The sequence below is a fragment of the Cariama cristata genome, unplaced genomic scaffold (genome assembly GCF_000690535.1).
Source record: "Cariama cristata isolate BGI_N322 unplaced genomic scaffold, ASM69053v1 scaffold4259, whole genome shotgun sequence".
Taxonomy (NCBI): Eukaryota; Metazoa; Chordata; class Aves; order Cariamiformes; family Cariamidae; genus Cariama; species Cariama cristata.
In genome coordinates this window covers 1,328-20,242 of record NW_009635093.1, presented here as the reverse complement: position 1 = coordinate 20,242, position 18,915 = coordinate 1,328, and the positions used below count along the sequence as shown (strand labels likewise).

The 18,915-nt window shown below is 40.9% G+C and overlaps 2 protein-coding genes across 2 annotated transcripts in view; one reads left to right on the top strand and one right to left on the bottom strand.

Moving 5' to 3' along the window:
* The window catches only part of GTF2E2 (general transcription factor IIE, polypeptide 2, beta 34kDa), a 25,715-nt gene that overhangs the window by 5,666 nt on the left and 1,134 nt on the right, over positions 1 to 18,915 (bottom strand). Inside the window, exons 2-5 of the mRNA XM_009707390.1 lie at positions 8,117 to 8,208; positions 7,459 to 7,566; positions 5,099 to 5,281; positions 4,522 to 4,615 (exon numbers count right to left, since the gene is read on the bottom strand). Coding sequence (XP_009705692.1) covers positions 4,522 to 4,615; positions 5,099 to 5,281; positions 7,459 to 7,566; positions 8,117 to 8,208 — 477 coding nt within the window. The remainder of the gene's footprint in view (positions 1 to 4,521; positions 4,616 to 5,098; positions 5,282 to 7,458; positions 7,567 to 8,116; positions 8,209 to 18,915) is intronic.
* Positions 10,541 to 15,211, top strand: SMIM18 (small integral membrane protein 18). Its single transcript, XM_009707389.1, has 2 exons — positions 10,541 to 10,573; positions 14,778 to 15,211. The coding sequence occupies exon 2, from the start codon at positions 14,823 to 14,825 to the stop codon at positions 15,114 to 15,116; it is 294 nt and encodes a 97-aa protein (XP_009705691.1). The 5' UTR covers positions 10,541 to 10,573; positions 14,778 to 14,822; the 3' UTR covers positions 15,117 to 15,211.

Here is an 18,915-nt window from a genome sequence, read left to right as displayed (position 1 = left end):
GCGCTTTCCTGCACCACACTTAGCCGTTATGATTACAGAGCACATTCAATTTTCCTTCTCCACGTCCTGTGAATCACTAGATGGTCTTTACACCATCAGAGCACAGCACAGGTGAGAGACTCTTCTACCAGAGCCACTAAACTATTTGATAGATCAGCCAGAACAAACATATAATAACTATGGAAGGAAAAAAAACCCAACAAACTGTCCAGTAGTCAAGACAGTAAGGCTTCACCACACTGCAACAGGCTGCATTCAGACAAGTTGACAATTTCTCGTACCGCTTAGGCTGCTATGACAAGATGGAGCCCAGAAACCGCCCCCCCCGGGAGAAATTTCCAAAGAGTTTCTGGCCAACACAGGTGTTGCGAACCCTCAAGGAGACAGGCACATTTTCAGCAGAGCTTTTAAGTCCTGATGCCAATGCAGACCTTCCCCAGAAGAGGCAGAAAGTTGTGATCCTGGTACCCAAGGCAGGTGCTCAGTGTCTGGCCTGCACCATGAACAAATCCTATATGCAACCTCTTGCAATTTGATCACTAATCTATTTTAACTCAGAAGCTTGATAGAATCTATGCTACTCACAGGCAGCTCCCTTGCTCCTCCAGATAGTCAACATCTGGTCTTTCAAGTAATGAGAGGAGGGGATGAGACCACGAGCTGATTGAAAGGCCAGTTTAGATGTTTGCTAACATCTCCAGCATCATGATGTCTGCATGCACAGACTTAAAACAGTGAGCTTTGACCGGCAGGAACCCACATACAGCAAAGCAGAGGGCAGCATAACAAAGATTTTGCAAACACCTCCTCTCCCCGTAGCACCCAAGGGGTAAGGATGCACAGTTACCTCGACTTTACTGTACCACGACGTACCTCATACACAAAACCAATTTGTGCTGACATTCTCTGAGTGATTATACTCTAACCCACTCCCTTTCTATAAACGCTTACATTCGGGGAACAAAGTCATGGGTAAATGGCTGCACGGTGACTTCAGTAGAGCTTATCCTGCACTTCCGACTGCCTCACCTGCTCTTGCAAAACGGTTGAGATGGCTTCTGGAGATAAACTGCTCTATCACACTGGTAATAAAACCTTCCAGAGATTAAAAACAGCTTAAAAATCTTCACTGAGCTGAGCCAAAATCTGAGCCCAGGTCAAGAACAGAAAACAGCAGGGCAGAAGGGAAGAAACAACTGAGTAGCGGGAAAGATGGAGTCCTGCTTCCTAACAGTCCCAGGGAACAGAGTACTAGATTTATACCAGAAGGAAAAGGTGCTTGATATTAAGTCTGTGCTGCCTCTGGACCACTTTGGAATTCAAAGCCAGAGCCGTAAGTCATCACTGATCCCAAGCAATTTTTATACTGTTAAATTGAAGAAGCTTTGGTCATTCTTTAAACCTCTTCAAAAGTGCTTAAGAAGAATACTAAAACCATGTATAATTAAGTATATGAATTTTTAGGCATTAAAATACTTCCTCTATTGCATTCAGATGTGAAAGATACCACCTCCAACAATTAAGCAATCGGATTTCAGCCCGCACGGAGTGAAAGCTTGGTTCACATGCAAAGTGCTTAGCCCCAACACAAAAAGGCAGTGCTTTACTTGGCTGAAGCACCTGAAATCTAGCCCGGCTTTTATAAACGCTTTCAGCTACACACTACTGACAGAAGATTAATTAGTCAGGAAGTTGAGAAGGAACACATGCAATCTGAACCTTCCTTGGCTAATCGCATGAAAGGAAGAACAAAAGCCATTCCTTACTGCAAAAACCTTCTCCAGTACCCTTGAGATCACGATATATAGGTACTGCACCACTGCTGCAGTACATTGGGATTTATTTTCAAAAGGAGAGAAAGAAAAGCTTGTTCAGCCATCAAAACAACTGTAGCAAGGACAGCAGTAGGCACTGCCAGAAAGCAGTTCCTCCCACGACTTTAGACAGCAAGCTCCAAATTGCCTCGGCAGCTCCTCTTTCTCTACCGACTACTGACGAAGCTCAGACAGCGACGGGAGAGGACGCCTAACTTTTACAGGATATTAATCCCAGCCAACATATGTTTGAAACTGGAGAGTGTCATACGGTAGAATCATGTGCTGAGGAGCACAGAGCCCTTATTTCTCAGGATAAATATTAAACTAGAAACATATTTTGAACTGTCACCAGTTGCTAGATCAAAGAGTCTGACAACACTTCAAGGTTTATTTTGCAGTCTTCTAAAAGCTTCATTTTAACGTTGCTGGAGATAATGAGCTGAAACAGCACTGCTAACGCAGAACGTGTCATAACTCATCCTGTACATAGACAATTCTGCCAATGACTCCCTAAGAGACATGCCTCTGGTGCTCTGGAAAGAATCGCAAAGCAAAACTGCTCGGGAAGGATGGCTTTACTTCATCACAGGGTAACACAGCTGGAAAAAGGACCCGTTCCAGCTACAGTAAGTAAGTGAACCCACTCAGGGATGTTTTAAAGGTTGTGGCATACACAGACAGATCACAAAATTCACAAAAGAGAAAGTACTGTTGTCCTCGCTCAGAACAAAGCATCATTATCTACATGCAAAGAAAAACCCAAACCAGCAGGGACAGAACAAAACAAAAAGAAAATCCCTTTCTGATAGGATGGGAACATGCTGCCACCTGTGGATAAAAGTAAGCAAAGCCACCTGGAACTACGCCCTGCACACGAGCGATCCCTTCCTTACAGACACGGCAGGCTTAAATGCCTGCCTTCATCGGGAGATTGACCCAAATGGCTTAAACGTTTTGTTTCAAGGGGTTTTGGACGTGGTTTTTTTTTAACCTTTCCTCCCCTTCATAGCAACAGCCTGCATTGCTTGTTCCTAAACACAGATCAGTGCTGGTGTGCTAAAATACAACGTGTTGTATATGAACAACTTTGGATTTATACTGGCTACCTAATGAAGAGTTGGCAGATGTCTCTTGCGACATCTTAATAAAATGGGCTCTTTTATTAAATTTCAGTTAATCCTGGAGTTATTAGAAACTAAGAGCAACAGGGTAGAGATCTCCCTCTGATAACTTTTAGGATGGCTGGGTACCATTTATCTGGAAAAAATTGCAGAAGAAGAAATGATCAGCAATCATGACTGTAATACAACCAGTAGCTGCTAAAAACTTGGAAAGCTTTGTCTTAACAGTTACTGCAACAGCACTGATTTCTAAATGTTTTGGTCATGTTTGGATGCCTAAAAGTTGTGGGCTGATGGACTGAATAGACACTATCTGAATAGGATGACAGTGTTAATGGTAAACTCGTAGGTATTTGGGAGGTTAGAAATTCCCCAGTGAATGCAGACTAAATGCTTATAATTCTGCATTTCACATATAGTTCTGCCTGCCACTCTCAAGAAGTCACAGAAATTATAGTTTAAAATCAGATTCACTCCAATATTTTGAAACAATCTTTATATTTTTAAATGCTGCAGATGTCACATCTACTTAACTATCTTTGTGGAAGAAAGCTGTTATTACTGAGAGTACAAGTGTGGCACATAACAAGTAAGTTAATGATACACAGTTTCAGTTGCTTAATTCTACTGAAAATAGTCTCTCTGAGCTAGCTGAAGGAAAAAAGCTTTATGCTTTGTCCTATGGTCCTGCAAGTAGAGTAGTTCAAGTTTCCATCAAAACTCTTCCCTTTTTTTATCATAATGTGACATTATATGATAAGATGGCTTTATGTGGCGTGTTACAAGAACAGTATGTTAACAACAGAAAGTGTTCAGTGTCTGAGTCATTTAAAATAAGATCTTTTGACACGGATTGCCTTCTCCTTGCCGTACTTACAGGCATCTGATGTTGGCATAACTGTCATTATTGGAACATGCCCCAATTTGTGTAATTAATTTCTGTGCATAAACAGGCACACTGCACCAGAGGATTTTGCCACTATTTTTTGACAGAAGACACATGCTGAACTTCTCAAGTCCCAAATCCACCCCAGCTCTAGGCAGTAGCACTACACCACATCTGCGCTCTCCTCCCAGTTGTAAACTACCCCTTCTCGGGACTTTTGCTCGCATCTCCTCCCCATTTACTTCCTCCTCCTGTTCCATTTGTGGCTTCTCATTGCATTTATCAATAAAAGGCATGTGATTAATAAACTGGAAAAAAACTAACAAACTTGCACCCAGAAGCCACTCTTTTGGGGTTTTTTTGGCTGTCCTTTACCCAGCAAAACATTAGATGCCATTTTAGTCACAGTCAGGGGATTTTAAGTCTCTCCTGTACCGCTATACTTGAAGAGAAATGTTCGATTCCTGGTGCCATGTTCCAACGTGTCCGCAATAAAACAGAAGATACGATCCCTGAACTTACTCGCTAGTCCTGTTACCGTGGTGTTAACATAAACCATTTTCCTGATATCTGGATATACCTAATATTTCATTACCACCTTAAAAGACTGCTATATCTGAAGACTGCTTTATACATATAGGTGCCTAAGATTAATTCAAATCAACTATCACGGAAACATATGTAAACAAACACCTACCTTCATCCACAGCAAACTGACAGCTCTTGTCATTGTAGAAAAGAATTTTCTTCTTATCAGGGCGATTAACAAAGATGATCTGGTCCCCTAAAGCCTCAAAAACAAATGCAAAAAGACAACTCAAAATCACTTTGTTTCCAACAACAAGGATTCCAACTTGAACAACAGACCCAGATCTTGTGCTGCAAAAACACAACAAACTAGAGAAGCAGCAAAGTAACTGGCAATGAAAAGCATCCAAAGCTGATGCTGATAAGTACACTAATAAATCAAAGATGAAATATATGGAGGACTGAGATCAAGGTGTGAAAGCAGAACTAAATGCCTACAGTTGGAATGTGGGAGACCAAGAGCCTTTTGTGGGAAAGAGCTTTGACAGCTGTGCTGAGACATCAGGCCAAATCTGAACGTGAGGGATGAGATACAGAAAAAGCTACAATATTAGATCTTCTGAAATAGCTTTTGAGTTACCAAAAGAACAGCAACAACTCATGAGAAAATTCTCTCTTAGCCTCTACCTCCTTTTTGATAAGCTAACCAGAATGGGTTTGCTGAACTGCAGACACCTGCTACTCACCTTTATAGCTTTCTGTGCATTGGGTAGCCCTTCCTCAATATCTTCTAAAAGGATTCCTCCCAGTCCTCGCTGGTCATGCTTGTCCAAGAGCCTGAGCAGAGCCTTTTTATCTTTCAAGTTGTACTTCGGTTTGAAAGCATACTTCCCATCTACAACTTCTATTTTTGGATTGTTGACTAGAGCCTGTAACAGGGACATAAATTTTAAACCTTGAAAAATAGCACACACTAGTACTTTTTTTCTAGTGTGCATTTTGAGCAGCTAGAGCACATCAGCCACACATTACAGCTGCCAGTTTGGAGGTCTGAGCTTGAAACAGATTTTAAATCCTTGGATCCTGGATTCACCAGCCTAGACATAATTCACCATAAAGCACATAAAGCACCAAAGGAGGCTTAACATCATTCACTTAATGCCTTTGGGCCTGAAGGTCCATGAAAGCTCTTACAGCAGAAAGCTGCACACATTCCTTTTTGAGAAAGGAATGAAAATAAAAAGAAGAGAGAACGCAAAAAAAGTGTGGTTTGGCTGAATATAAAGTGCAAACGCACAACTCGGCATATCAAGCTTGGGTCATATGAACATGAAAGCCGTTAACCTGGAATGAACAAAACAGGAGTCAGTCTTCCCCAACTGCTGTCAATCGGCACCAGCAGCTGTAGAAGAAATTGAGAAGAGCACACCTCCTGCACAGTAAGATTTTACTCATGATGCCAGCTTCAGAGTGAAGCTGACCAAGAAGTTCATGGACAACTGAAATGATTTAAGATATGCTCTGAATCAGTTTTGCTGTGTAGCCAGTACCACAATGGAAAGTCACCTGTAACAGAGGGCAACTCTACTTAGTTTCTGCTGCAGATACCAGCCTGACCCTGAAAGGAGAAAGAGAAGAGACACAGAAAAAAGAAAGGAGGGAGAAAACACCTGTAACAGAGAAGGTAACTAACTTTGGCACTGCAGGGTGTTGTTCACCTTTTCTCATCCAGTAACAATTCAGTGGCAATTTTACATACCCTTCTTGGGAAGAGCTTTTTCATTCCATCTTGATATTCTGGTTCATTATGGAAACAACCTAGAGTTACCTTTTGAAAGACTTCAGCAAAGTCAAGCTTCCATCAAAACCAACACTGCCAGATTGGAGGTTTCTGTACCCCAGAATAAGTACTGGTAGCAAAGGAATGCTACAGGCTGTATTAGTTAAAACCATTCTAGTTTTACTATGCAGAGATTTTTTTTCCCATGTCTCAACAGCCTTTACTACTCTGTTGCGAGGATTTTAAATATGATCTGAGCAAAACCAGGTATGCCAATCAAGTATGAATACCAAATACGGTATTTTGCTGATTTAGTAATCTTGAAATTCCATGAAGACATTCAGATCAATTAAGCACAAAGATGAATATGGTGGCAAGTGACAGTGAATCTGTAAGAATGAAACCTAGCATCTAGAGTGAGACCAATGAACTCCAGCAGTGGAATTTGCACATCTATTATGCCACAATTTCAGACATAAATTTCACATCAGAACTCCTCATTTCAGTAAGTAACACAGAACTGTCAGCCTATGAATTCTGCGCCATACGCCTCTGGTTTAGTTAATTTAATATCTGCAATACTGGAAGAGCTCTCCGCTTTAAATTTTTTTTAAAAAGAAATTCCTTAAGAAAAACAGCTTGTTTATATAAAATTAGTAATGAATAAATTCACTAAACATAAAATATACTCTCTGTGTAACAATTCTAACGGGTCCTTAAAAATGTCAGAATAGCTTTCATTTCACAGTTACCTGAATAGCAGGACAGACAGACAGGTGAATCAATGTAGTTTCTTAAAGGGGGGATTATATATTTATAGAGCTTGTAATTAAACAAACATGTATAATTCAGGTTTATCATAATCATAGAATCATAGAATCATTATGGTTGGAAGAGACCTCAAAGATCATCAAGTCTAACCATATACCCGATGCCACCATGCCCGCTAAACCCACTAAACCATGTCTCGAAGCGCCACATCTAAACGTCTTTTGAACACCCCCAGGGATGGTGACTCCACCACCTCCCTGGGGAGCCCATTCCATTGCTTAATGACTCTTACAGTGAAGAAGTTCTTCCTAATGTCGAGCCTGAACCTCCCCTGGCACAACTTGAGACCGTTTCCTCTTGTCCTATCGCTAGTTACTGGGGAGAAGAGATCAACGCCCGCCTCGCTACAACCTCCTTTCAGGTAGTTGTAGAGAGCGATAAGGTCTCCCCTCAACCTCCTTTTCTCCAGACTAAACAACCCCAGCTCCCTCAGCCACTCCTCGTAAGACTTTATCCTTTATCTCTAATTAAAATCTAAACATATGTTTTCTTTACCTCACTCATTAACCATTGTTTCTGTTTGAGTCCAATATCTAAATGCTGTGTTTCATCCAAAATCTCTTCTAGGGTTAATGGATGTGTATCACCACGCTGGTGCCGAGTCTGGAAAAGTAAGTAAGATCTATTAGAGTTCTGTACTTATTTTATTCAGCAACTCAATTATCATAAAGTAACTAAATTTGGTACAACATGATGACAAAACACCTTTTGCAAAACCAGGATAGACACAGTACACGTAGCGTATGAGTTTCAAGTCAGGGTTTTTGAGAATATGGGGGGGAAAAAAAATTAGTACCAGCTGAGACTGATGACAAAGTCACCTGTCAAGCAGCAAATTATACCTTATTTTGATAAATATCTCATGAATCCTAAAGGCTGACAGCACCTTGCAATTCCTATTTTTCCTGCAAATAAAAACCATTATCCTGGTTTTAAAGTGGCCCGGAATAATTAGGATTTCAGTAATGGAACAATATGCTGACCGTTTTGTTTATTGACAGCATTTTGAATTTAACAAGCAGTTTCTTGAAATTCTCACTCTTGCGGTAAAAGAATTTTAGAGTTTGAAATATTCATCATCTTTCAGCTATCACAGGAGAATAAACAACTAAAGTATTTAAAGACATTATAATTTTACATCAAAACATCGTACCTTCATATAATTCACTATTTTAGCAAGGACTCCAAACTTGTAGCCAGAGCCTCCTGAAAGGGCTTTTAAGTTAAACGATCCATTGCTGTGATCTAGAAAAGGAGAAAACAATTAAATGATGCTTTCAACAACACCCTGTTGGCTCCGCACTCCATCTCTTTCTCACTCCACTTCCATAAGCTTTCAGAACTACAGCTACGAACAGAAACGGGTGTCGCAGGAGCGGTCACCCTCAGAGGACTCTGTGTTAGCACACGAGTTGATGCAGACCCAAAGAGTCACCTGTCGACAGACACGGCTCTGCAACACTTCTGAGCAGAGCTCCATAAACACAAAGTTATTGGGACCTGACCTTTAAGAAAACAGCAAGCAGCTGCAGTATAACTACCATAAGAGTACATGTTTTATTCTGTGGCTTAACGTATCATAATAATTTATGCTACATTAATTCAGGCTGAAAAAATGCACTGCATTTTGCAGCATCACGCTGCTGAGATAGGAGCAGCAAGTTCCACTTTTTCCTAAAGGGTATTCAACGGTTACACTACCAGGTAAAGGACGGCTGTGCTTGTTGTGCTGGGCTTTTTTTTAATTTATTTAAAGTAGCTCTAGTGGAGAATTTCTTAAGAAAAATCCCATAAATTCAAAATTATACAACTTGGTGTGTTGCACCACTGGAACAACAATTAAGAATCCCCTCTGTTGTCAAGTCTGGTTCTGTCTTAATGTATCATGAGGTTTGCTATTGTGTAAGGCTTGTTTCAAAAATCTTGCAAGGTTGTTAATGACTGTTTTATTAACTTTAGCTATTAGCATAGCACATTAAACAGAAATACCTACAAACCACTATCAAAAGCTACAGGCCCATTACCAGCATAACATTGCCCAAACTTAATGGTAACAGCTTTTCAGAATTTCAGCTACTCCAGAAAAAGAGTATTTCCTCTTTGTCACCACAAGAATTTTTTAATCCACTAGTGATTTCTGATCACATTTGACAGGACAGCTCAGAGATACTGAGCCTCTATTATTTCTGTGGAATAAAATCGGTCGAGGGAGAGAAAAGAAGAATTAAAGTTAGTGCATTAACTGAGGGAGAGGTTGCAGCAGGTGCTGAGCAGAGCTGCTAAGCAAAGCCTTTGCTGTGCTGGGCAGCTGGAGGATATGGATGAGAATGGTGATGAGGAGGAGTGGAAGGGCTCAGGGGTTTGTGGTGGTGAAAAAAGAAAGCAAAAAGCAAAAAGAAAAGATCATTATATTCTAGAAAACAGACCTAACGTTCAATAAAGACCCATCGCCTCCACCAAGTAAGCGGCAGGCTTAAAGAAAGTCTGCTGCATTCACTGTGTTTGAATTTAGGTGCCTTTGCCAAGTTCTTCATGGGAAACATCAAATTAAGTTTTCAAAGTCACTATGCCTCAGGTGAATTATTTTTCATGTCTGTCTTACTACATCTCAACCTACTTCTCACTTGATCTGTAAGTCACTATAAAAGGCAACTACAAAGCAAGACTTTTGGATGTAGTCAAATTTCAAACAAATCCACTTTTGACAATTATGGGGAAGACTTCATGGCCACTGGTGCTAGTATAGTAAAAAACACAATGTCGAAGGAACAAACGTCAAATTTAAAACTCGGCAACTGGTAATTGTGAAGCTATTACATGACATCGTATTAGAAGCTTTACATAGCACAACAATTCTAAAATTAATGTAGAAGAGTCAGTATAACTCCAGTTACAGAAGAACATTTTATTCTGGTTACTAAATTAAGATGGAAAAAAGGAAAAAAACAAAAGCCAGCTCCCCCTGAAAATACAGCCTGTAGGGATTTTCCCCTACAGGGTTCCCTTTTATCATTAAAAATGAATGTCTATGCAGGACATTCTATAAATTAAAAAAAAAAAAAATCATACGTGTAATGAGAGTTCTAAAGTGACTTAAATAAATTCAGAGGTATGACAAATAGTTAAGATGACTTATCATGTATTTGTTCTGTCAATTGAATCAAGAAGATTATCTCGTTTAATCTGCCTGGCTACAGCCTGCTACAGTTCATGACAAGTAAATCTAACCACAGGGCGAAGCTGGAAATCTGCAGATATTAACACTTCAAACGTCATGGTTTGACCAGCTGCTTCCCAGCACAAAGCAAAGCGGGGTCACGACCACCATCGCACTCCCAGCGCGCTCCTCTGCTAACAAGCTCATCACGCACAAAGAGCATCCCAAAAATGAGAGCGGGCAGGGGTGTGTCTCTTTTTCAAGACAGTAAGAGTCAAATTTATGAATGATTTACTCCTGGGGTTGAGGGCTTGATGCAAATGAGCGTAAAGGAAGTTGTCAGCAGCATCATGCTCTGGCCAATGGTAGGAAAGCTCCATCTTAGCTGTGCCATAGGCTGCGTTAAAAAAAGGGACCAGAACAGCGCTCTTTCAGCATCCTTTCAGACAAGAGGTAGGTGTGCATCATTTTATAACATTGTCTTAGGTTTATCTTGATTACTGAAAGAAAATATGCCTGTAACCTACAAGCCTGTAAAAAGCTTCTTAGAATTAGAATGATTTTTCTCTAGCTTTAGCAGGATTTTATTCCACTGAACGCAGAGGAGCTTGTCTTGCACTATCAGACAAGCACTTTCACCATCTGTGCACTAATGGAAAATTGATGACCACTCCATCTTACAGAAAAGCTAATACACGAAGCCAAGATTCAGTAAACAAAATGGATTTCATGTTTACTGGGAAGGTAGCCTGTTTCCTGCAGCCTCACGTTCCTTGCAATTGATTCTATATGTTTTTACAGAAATGACAGTGAAAGGATTTTCCTTAAAACAAAGACAGCTAAACCTGAAATTTAAGAAATGCATCTCCCAAGTGGGTATTCTGTAAACCGTATCAAGTAAGCTGCCTAAAAGAGATCTATGTTTGTGGATATACTGGAAACCTGTTCTAGAAATTTGGTACGTTAGGGTAGGAAGAAAATCCCATTGCATATTATTATCTTTGTAAATGTTGCAGCAGCGATCAATACAATACAAAAAGGGTAGAATCCATCTGAGATTTGTAAATGCTATTACCCCAAGATGTCTATTCAGTGGTTTCTTAAACAGGACTTCCTCAGTACTGCATTGAAATGATTTTTTGCCAGTCATTTCCCTCTGCTCCGTGAATACGATTTCAAATAAAGCTGCTCCTCTGCAGTGTCTAAAGATGATGATACTTTTAAATTAAAACCTAATACAAGTATTAGAGAAGCCAATTCATTAAATATTTAACTCACTGCATTTTTGATACATACACTAGCTGAATTGCATTCAAATCAGACTGGTTTACAATATGAATTTAAATTGTGCCATTACAAAACAAGTAAAACTGCAGGAAATCTGACCATTTTTGACAGCTTTCAAACATGCTGACCTTATTAGCGCTGTGTTAATTCTGAAGGCTTGGCAACAGCTACTTCAGTCCTGTATTTTAATAACTACAGCAATGAGTAGCTGATATTTATCTGCCTCGCCTCATTCAAATCTACGGAGATCATCATGATCCTTGGGAAGCAGGAACCACCTCCAGCACGGGCATTAAATGCCAGCTCCCTGTGTAAAGACGAGCTTCTCTACGCTGTGCAAACACAGTGCCCTAATGGTGGCTGTGGAGTGGGAAGGGGCCAGCTGCTGCACTGCGCCGGCAGCCGAGTGGCAGGGAAGCCATGCCGTGCCGAAGATGCTCCTCTCCTCTCGGGAACAGAGCCACCGCCTTGGCGGAGAGCTGAGCCGGCAAAGGGTTCCAGCTATGCAATGTAAACATGCCCAGTCTCTCCAGCGGCCTCAAATCTTGATCACTTTCAGCAATGACTAAAATAACAAATTTTGCATCAGCAGAAACAGTTAATTTGTGTGCCTGGTGTTTACAGGGTGAGCAAACTTATGTGTAACAGATTCCAAGAAAATCCTCAGCCTTAGGAATCTGTTTTAAAAAAGTTCAAACCAAAACTCCCCTCCTTTCTTTCCTGAGGATAGTCTCTTGCCATTTAAAATACACATTTAAATTCTGCTTGTTTTAATTACCACTCAAAGGGGACTCCAAATCCTTTTATTCAAGCCCCCTCCCAATTTTCGTGTAAGTCTTCAGACCACCCTTTCAAATACCCTCCTGACTTTTAGCCCCTAAAACAGGTCAGCTGAGTTTCCTTCCTAGACTGTGACCAAACCAAGCCACACTCCCAAAGCCAGGACCCAACTCAACTCGGGAGTATTTTTAGCTTGGATTTGCTCTGTAAACTTTTGTTTAAGGAAAAAAAAACCACAAACCCAAACAATTTAATTAATCCTATCCATCTCGGTCATACTTTGTGTATTCAATTACAAATTTGTGTATTCAGTTACAGATTTAATAGAGGAAACAGTAAGTTACTGCAACTGCTCCAATAAATGTCTCTATCAAACGCTAATGCCAGGTATCTTCCGAACAACAAAGCCGTTCCGTTCCAATTTAAATCCATTAAAGACAAAAAGATAAAGAACAAAATGTATAATATTTGAACAATAAAAATAACATCTAAATTGCAAGCTGGTTTGGCTGTATCATCCTGGTTTTCACAATATCCTTTTTCTTAATAATGACACAAAAATAACGACAGATGCTTAGGCTGCTTTAAGTAATCTGGTTTTACAGACAACATCACACTTTGCCTTTGTCACTTCCCATTTATTCAGGCATTTTGTAGTTTTCACTGTCTAAACTTAAGGTTGATTGCAGAATTATTTCTGAGATACACAAGGTCCATTAAGGTATTACCTGGGAGCACAGTTTAACGAACAAAACATCAGCGTTATCCCTTCTTCTGTAGTTTTGATTACTGAATGAAATTAAACTAAATGTGGGTAGCCAGGACTATTTTGTAATGAACATAGCTAGGTTTTGACTTTTTGCTTTATGTTCAAAGCAAAAAATCTTTCACTGAGGCACGGAAATGAGACTCCAGGGTTTCTACAAAGTGACCACCTTGTCTCTCTCTTCCCCTTCCATAATCCCACATTTTCTGGAGCACCCTAGCAGACAAAAGCATGTTTTGCGAGCAGTCCCTTAGCTGGCACACGCTCACCGACAGGCTTACATGCTAGGCACAGGCTGGTCCCTCAGTGCTGCTCGCCACCATGTTTCACCTAAAAACTCCTTGGTACTGCCTCAAGGGAACACAGAGATCTGACTCGACCTCCTTCTCCCACACCCAGTTTTAATTTGCCTGAAGGATTCAAAGCTTATTATGGCGTCCTACCAGAAGTTACTGTGGCTCCTGGGACACTTTTTTATTGCATTAGACTATATACCAAAAGTACTTTAAGTTCCCTCAGTTTTGGGAAGCAAAGCTAGGGAAGGAAGGAAACTGGGGGGCGGAAAGAGATGCATAACCGTAAAGATGTTATTGCCAACCACCTCATGTGCCTACTTATCCGTAATTCACAGAGAAATTCAGAGACAGACAAAACTGCTTTTTTGCTCTAGATATACTCCAAAAATTACTGAGGCACAGCCTACTTTCACACTTTTGAGCAATGGCCTTTCTGAAACAGCACATCTCGACAGCACTACCATTCGCGCCAAAGGCAGATTTGCTAAAGCCAACTTCTTGTTTCGTCTCTCCCCCATGCCACAAAGCAGTCTTTTCTTCTGCTGGGTACAGACAGACAGTATTGGACCAAAGACAACATTCCTTTCCTAGCAGTTAAGCAGAGAATGCAGTCGAAAATAAGAAACCAGAACTCCTCAGAAAGGGCCGGGTTTTCCTTGTTATCTATCCTAATGACCGCAGCACCACAAATGGGCTGAGCCTTCGAAACGTGCTCAGTGCTGTTTGGGCAGTTGAACGAAGCAGTTGGATTGCTGAGCACAAACTTCCACTCCAGCAGGAGAATGAACGTGTCAGGAGATCTGGCCTTCGGAAGTCAAAAGAGTTTTGCAGGATGATAGACAATTTGATAGGCAATTCTAAAATAATGAGTTTTCAGGAACTAGGATTGTTATTTTGTACTAGAAGAATGACCAAAAGTTCAGTTCCATTCTTTGGAAACATCCTGCAAAATAGTTATGATTTATACATTTTTCTAAAGAGTGATTTCTTTCTTTCTCCCAGATTAAGAGAAAAAAAACCCCAAACCAAACAAGCAAGCAAACTCCAATGACATTAACATGCAGTAAGTTCTTCTAATCAGTCAGGTATGGGAGGGTGGTACATGGATCTCCTGCTTTTCTAAGAATGCAAAAGAGTATTGAGGGCTTTCACACCATGCAAGTACCAATCCTCTAGACTAACAATGGACAGGTTGTTGAAACCACTGTATATCTTGAAAATTATCTTGGTAACCTTTTTGTCTTTGCATATACTTGAAATAAAGAAGCAAAGCTCTCTCATTCCAGAATAACTTACACTACATGACGCATGCATGGACCAGTCATCACTGAAATAAACGCTCCAGACAAATCACAAAGTTGTACATTTGGAGTTCGATACTTTTGTGAGCAAATATGAGTATGCAACAATCCATGTTTGTAAGAGATGCAAGTACTTAGTCTGAGCTCAAGTTCCTACAGTTTGGGATAAAAATCACAGCACGTTCTTGATCAACAGAGCCCTCAACAGCTTTGTTTTTCTCTTTCAGCCCCCAAATCCGTGGCAGTGAGCACACCAAGACAACTCTTCAAGAATGGCAACCCTCAACTCCACTCACTGGAACGAGACTACATCCATTTCCCACTACCTGGGCTTTCAAGTGCAAAAAATTTACCCTTTCCATGATAACTGGAACACCGCCTGCTTTATTATTCTGATCATATTCATCTTTACTGTAGTTTCTCTGGTGGTGTTGGCTTTCCTTTACGAGCTGCTAGACTGTTGCTGCTGTGTGAAAAATAAAACTGTGAAAGACTTGGAAAATGAACCCAATCCTGTTAGAGCAATGATGAACAGCTTCCGAAAGCGTGAAACAGAGGTGGTGTAGGAAGGACTGAGCATCAGCACTTCAAGAACATTTAACACCTTGAACGAAGCCTCTTGTACCTTACGAATGAGCAACTCACATGCTTTTTTTCTTTTGGACTTATCATTTTATCTCTGGATGTGAACTTGAATAATTAGCAAAGGCTTTCTGAGCGCTTAGCAGAAGGATGATGTGTTGCAATGTTATGGGAGAACAAAAATTTTTGGTTTTAAGTGAACTTTTGTTGTTTATATTGAATTACTAGCATAGATCTTTGTCTACCTGAAGGAAGAAATGTTGCCTAACGTACATAAAACCATATTGCTTAACTGGAGAAAACGTTTATAAAAATACTCAACAATCTGTTCATACATAGTGCAAAGACACAGCAGTGTCCTCCCACTGAGGTCAACCACACAGAGACAGGGAAGACATATAAGGGGCGAGAAAAAAAAGATACAAGATAGAAGATGAGAGACGCCATGAGACAGGACAGGTTTGTGTGAATTCTTGCCTTCAGCAGCTCTTCTTATTACGGGTTTCTTGCTTTTAGAAGAGAGGGTGGTGGGAGGAAAAGTCAGCCAACATGAAACATATCCCTAAAATGGTCTTTTCTAACCTCCTGTGGCACAATTTGACCCGTTCTCCCTCCCCTTCTCCAGTTCCAGAGAACTGCTCTCCCCTTACTTCACATGCAACCTGTTTAACAACTTTTGGGTGATCAGACGTGACTAATGCACTACCTTAAGAATATCTGACTATTTCCACAAAAGCCTACTGTAGTGGTACTACAGTCTAGAAGAAACAGGGACATTTTTCTGCCCGAAGGCTGCTGCCTCTATGGTAACCACAACACTACAGGGAGTCAGACATGCTGGATATATCATCCCTACCTTAACTTTTCAAAGCTGAACTGCAACTGACCGAGTTCTTGCCAAGGAACACTCCCACACCGAAGACACTAATTTCACCCAGCCTGTACCCAGCTTTCAGGAGTCGACATGCTTCACAAAGGAGGCTGCACCAGCATAAGCCTTCTGCTAGAGACAACAGGATGGAGGCACAGCAAGAAGTGACTTCATTCTTGCACAAGAGAATCTCGGCTTGCTTCATCAGCCTGCTGATGCATCCCAGAGAGTTCACGCACATCTTTCTCACAAACTGGCCATATAACACTCAGACCTCTAGCTCATCAGATTATTTTTCTTCTGTAGCTGCATTGTGTCTATAGTTTTTAAAACCATAAAAGTTTTGCAGTTGCAAATTACAACTGTAATAACAGCGTCCAACAGCGTGGCCATCAGTAATGCCCGGTATGTCTTTCACGTTCCGGAACCCATAGAGAAGCATGTAAGCGAGAAACGTCAGAGATCAAAGCTACACATGGGACAAGATGTTTAACTATATAAAACCCAAATAACATTCCCATCATTAGGGAAACAAAACTCATCTAATGGTCAAATGGATAAATAAGCTACAACACTGATCTCACAGTCTATCCATGCAAGAAATACCTCTGTCCTATGGCCAGTACCTATAATTATCTCTTTTTTTTTGTTTTGTTTTGTTTGGGGTTTTTTTTGTTTTTGTTTTGGGGTTTGTGTGGGGTTTTGTTTGTTTGTTTGTTAAAAATATATCAACTTCCTCTATCAGGTTCACTATGTCTAAGCTCCAGAAGATCTGGACACAATGAAAGACTTGCTAATTTGACTCGTGCTCTTCCTGGTTGGTGAGATGGAGTCACAAGATACCCAGGCCACACCGCTAACCAGCACAGCTAGTCCAGTGATTCACCTGGAGAAGCAATCTCCCTTCTGCAATCACAAAATGACACAACTACCGCTGCAACCATTCACCTCAGATATACTTGTTACAGTGAAGTTTCACCAGTACCAGTCCCACGTGCAGAGAATGCTTTTAGCTAAAAATCAAACTATAAGCACAATTAATGGAAATTGACGCCCCAGGCACAAGACAACTTAGGATTCACACCAAGACATATGACGAAGATAATGTTAACAATGATAACACCTTCCGCTGTCAGGGACACTGGGTAGATGGCTCATTACCTTCGGCTGTATTTGACAGCATCAGACGTGAAAGACCAGTGCCCTGCTCAGGAGAGGCAAAAGTAGCCATCGGGATGCACTGAATTAAGTAACACGCCTCTCTCCTGAAAGCAAACACCCCGACCGGCAACAGGACTGCTGGCCACTTGCAGCATTCCAACACAGCACTCATCATCGCCGCACACAAGAAGGCAGTGTGCAGGAAGTAACACAGCTAGCCTCTGCTACGCTGGCTTCATGTTCTTATGCCTTCCTGAGAAGCACACGCAATGAAAAATCTTGGGACTCATTCCAGCTACTTATTTCACAGATCTATAAAGGGGGTTGGGGGTTGGGTGTCTGCACAAGGAACAGAAGACGAAGATCTCCCTTTGCACAGCCCCAGAGCCTCAGGACAATTCTTTCGCATATGTAGACTAAGTTGTGGAACAGCTCCTGGAGATTTCAGCTCTTGATTACTGTTGGCTAAGACCATCAACACAAAGGTCTTAAGACAAGGACTAAGACCTTAGCCACAACTTAGTATTCATTAATAAAAAGAAATAAACAGATATGATCTATTTCATTTATTTTTCAGTTACTATCCTGAACTGAGCAAAAGGGCAGTTTTGAATTTTTTCAAATAACTTGTTTGAATAATGATTTGAAAAAACTACAGTAATAACTATTCTCACCAGAAAGCTTACAACAAATCTTCACACACAAAGGCCAGATGTAGCTATGCAGTCATTTGAAGATTAGTATGATCTCAATGCCTCTCCTCCCCAAAAAAGGGACAAGGGACAGGTTCTCTGAGTCACAAAATCACAGAATGAGGGAGAACCTGCAGGTACCACACACCCAGGGACTATCAATGCCAACACATAATCACTGTGACATTATTTATTGTCTTTGTGGTCACTACACAACAAAACTAGGACTGATCATCTTAATTTTAATTTCTTTGGGAGGGTGGGACGGGGATTCTTCAACATCAGGCTTTTACTCCACCTCCCCAAGACCCATTTCTGACAGACACATATTCTGACAGGTACCTAACAATCTGGCAATTCAAATAAAAAGCAGGTTTTGAGGCAAAGGTCTTTGACTGTGCAGCATCATGGGGCAACTTGTGCTGTTTGTGGCTGCTTAACCCATTCAGTCACTTGCCAGCCTGGACACTTGTTCTGAGCCTGTTCCTAAGAACAAGAGGGAGAAAGTTGGTCTGCTCGCTGTTATTTTTCTTCCATCCTTGCTGCTTCTGCAGTAAACACTCTCCAAGGGAAAATGAAAGGAGGCCAAACTCATTCTGCATTAAAACGTTATACAAACCCTGAAACCTTTCTGATACTGTCTGGAATGAAGCCAGCAGTGTAAAAGATAAAGCATATTTCCTCACAGCCATGCACTCCTATTTGTGTAAGCTAATCATTTGACAGCTGCAAAAGCACTTAAAGAAATACCCAGCCCACAAAACCACAGAAAAGAAATTACACCTCCTTTATCTGCTCTGCTGTTTGGCCACATACTTACTCAAATCCTCCAGATCAGACTCACATTTGAACTGCCCGTCCTCTTTCTGCCTCCCCATCCCTCTTTCCCAGCAAACTGCCCTCACTCAGGATATGCAGTTTAGGATACTCCACATATTTTATTTGGAGAGGACACTGTGGCAAAGGGACTGAGGGAAACCTGGCCTCCCTTGATTTATTTTAAAATGTCTGGCTGATAACTTTATTCGGTGCCCTGAGAAGCTGCAGATACATAAGCAA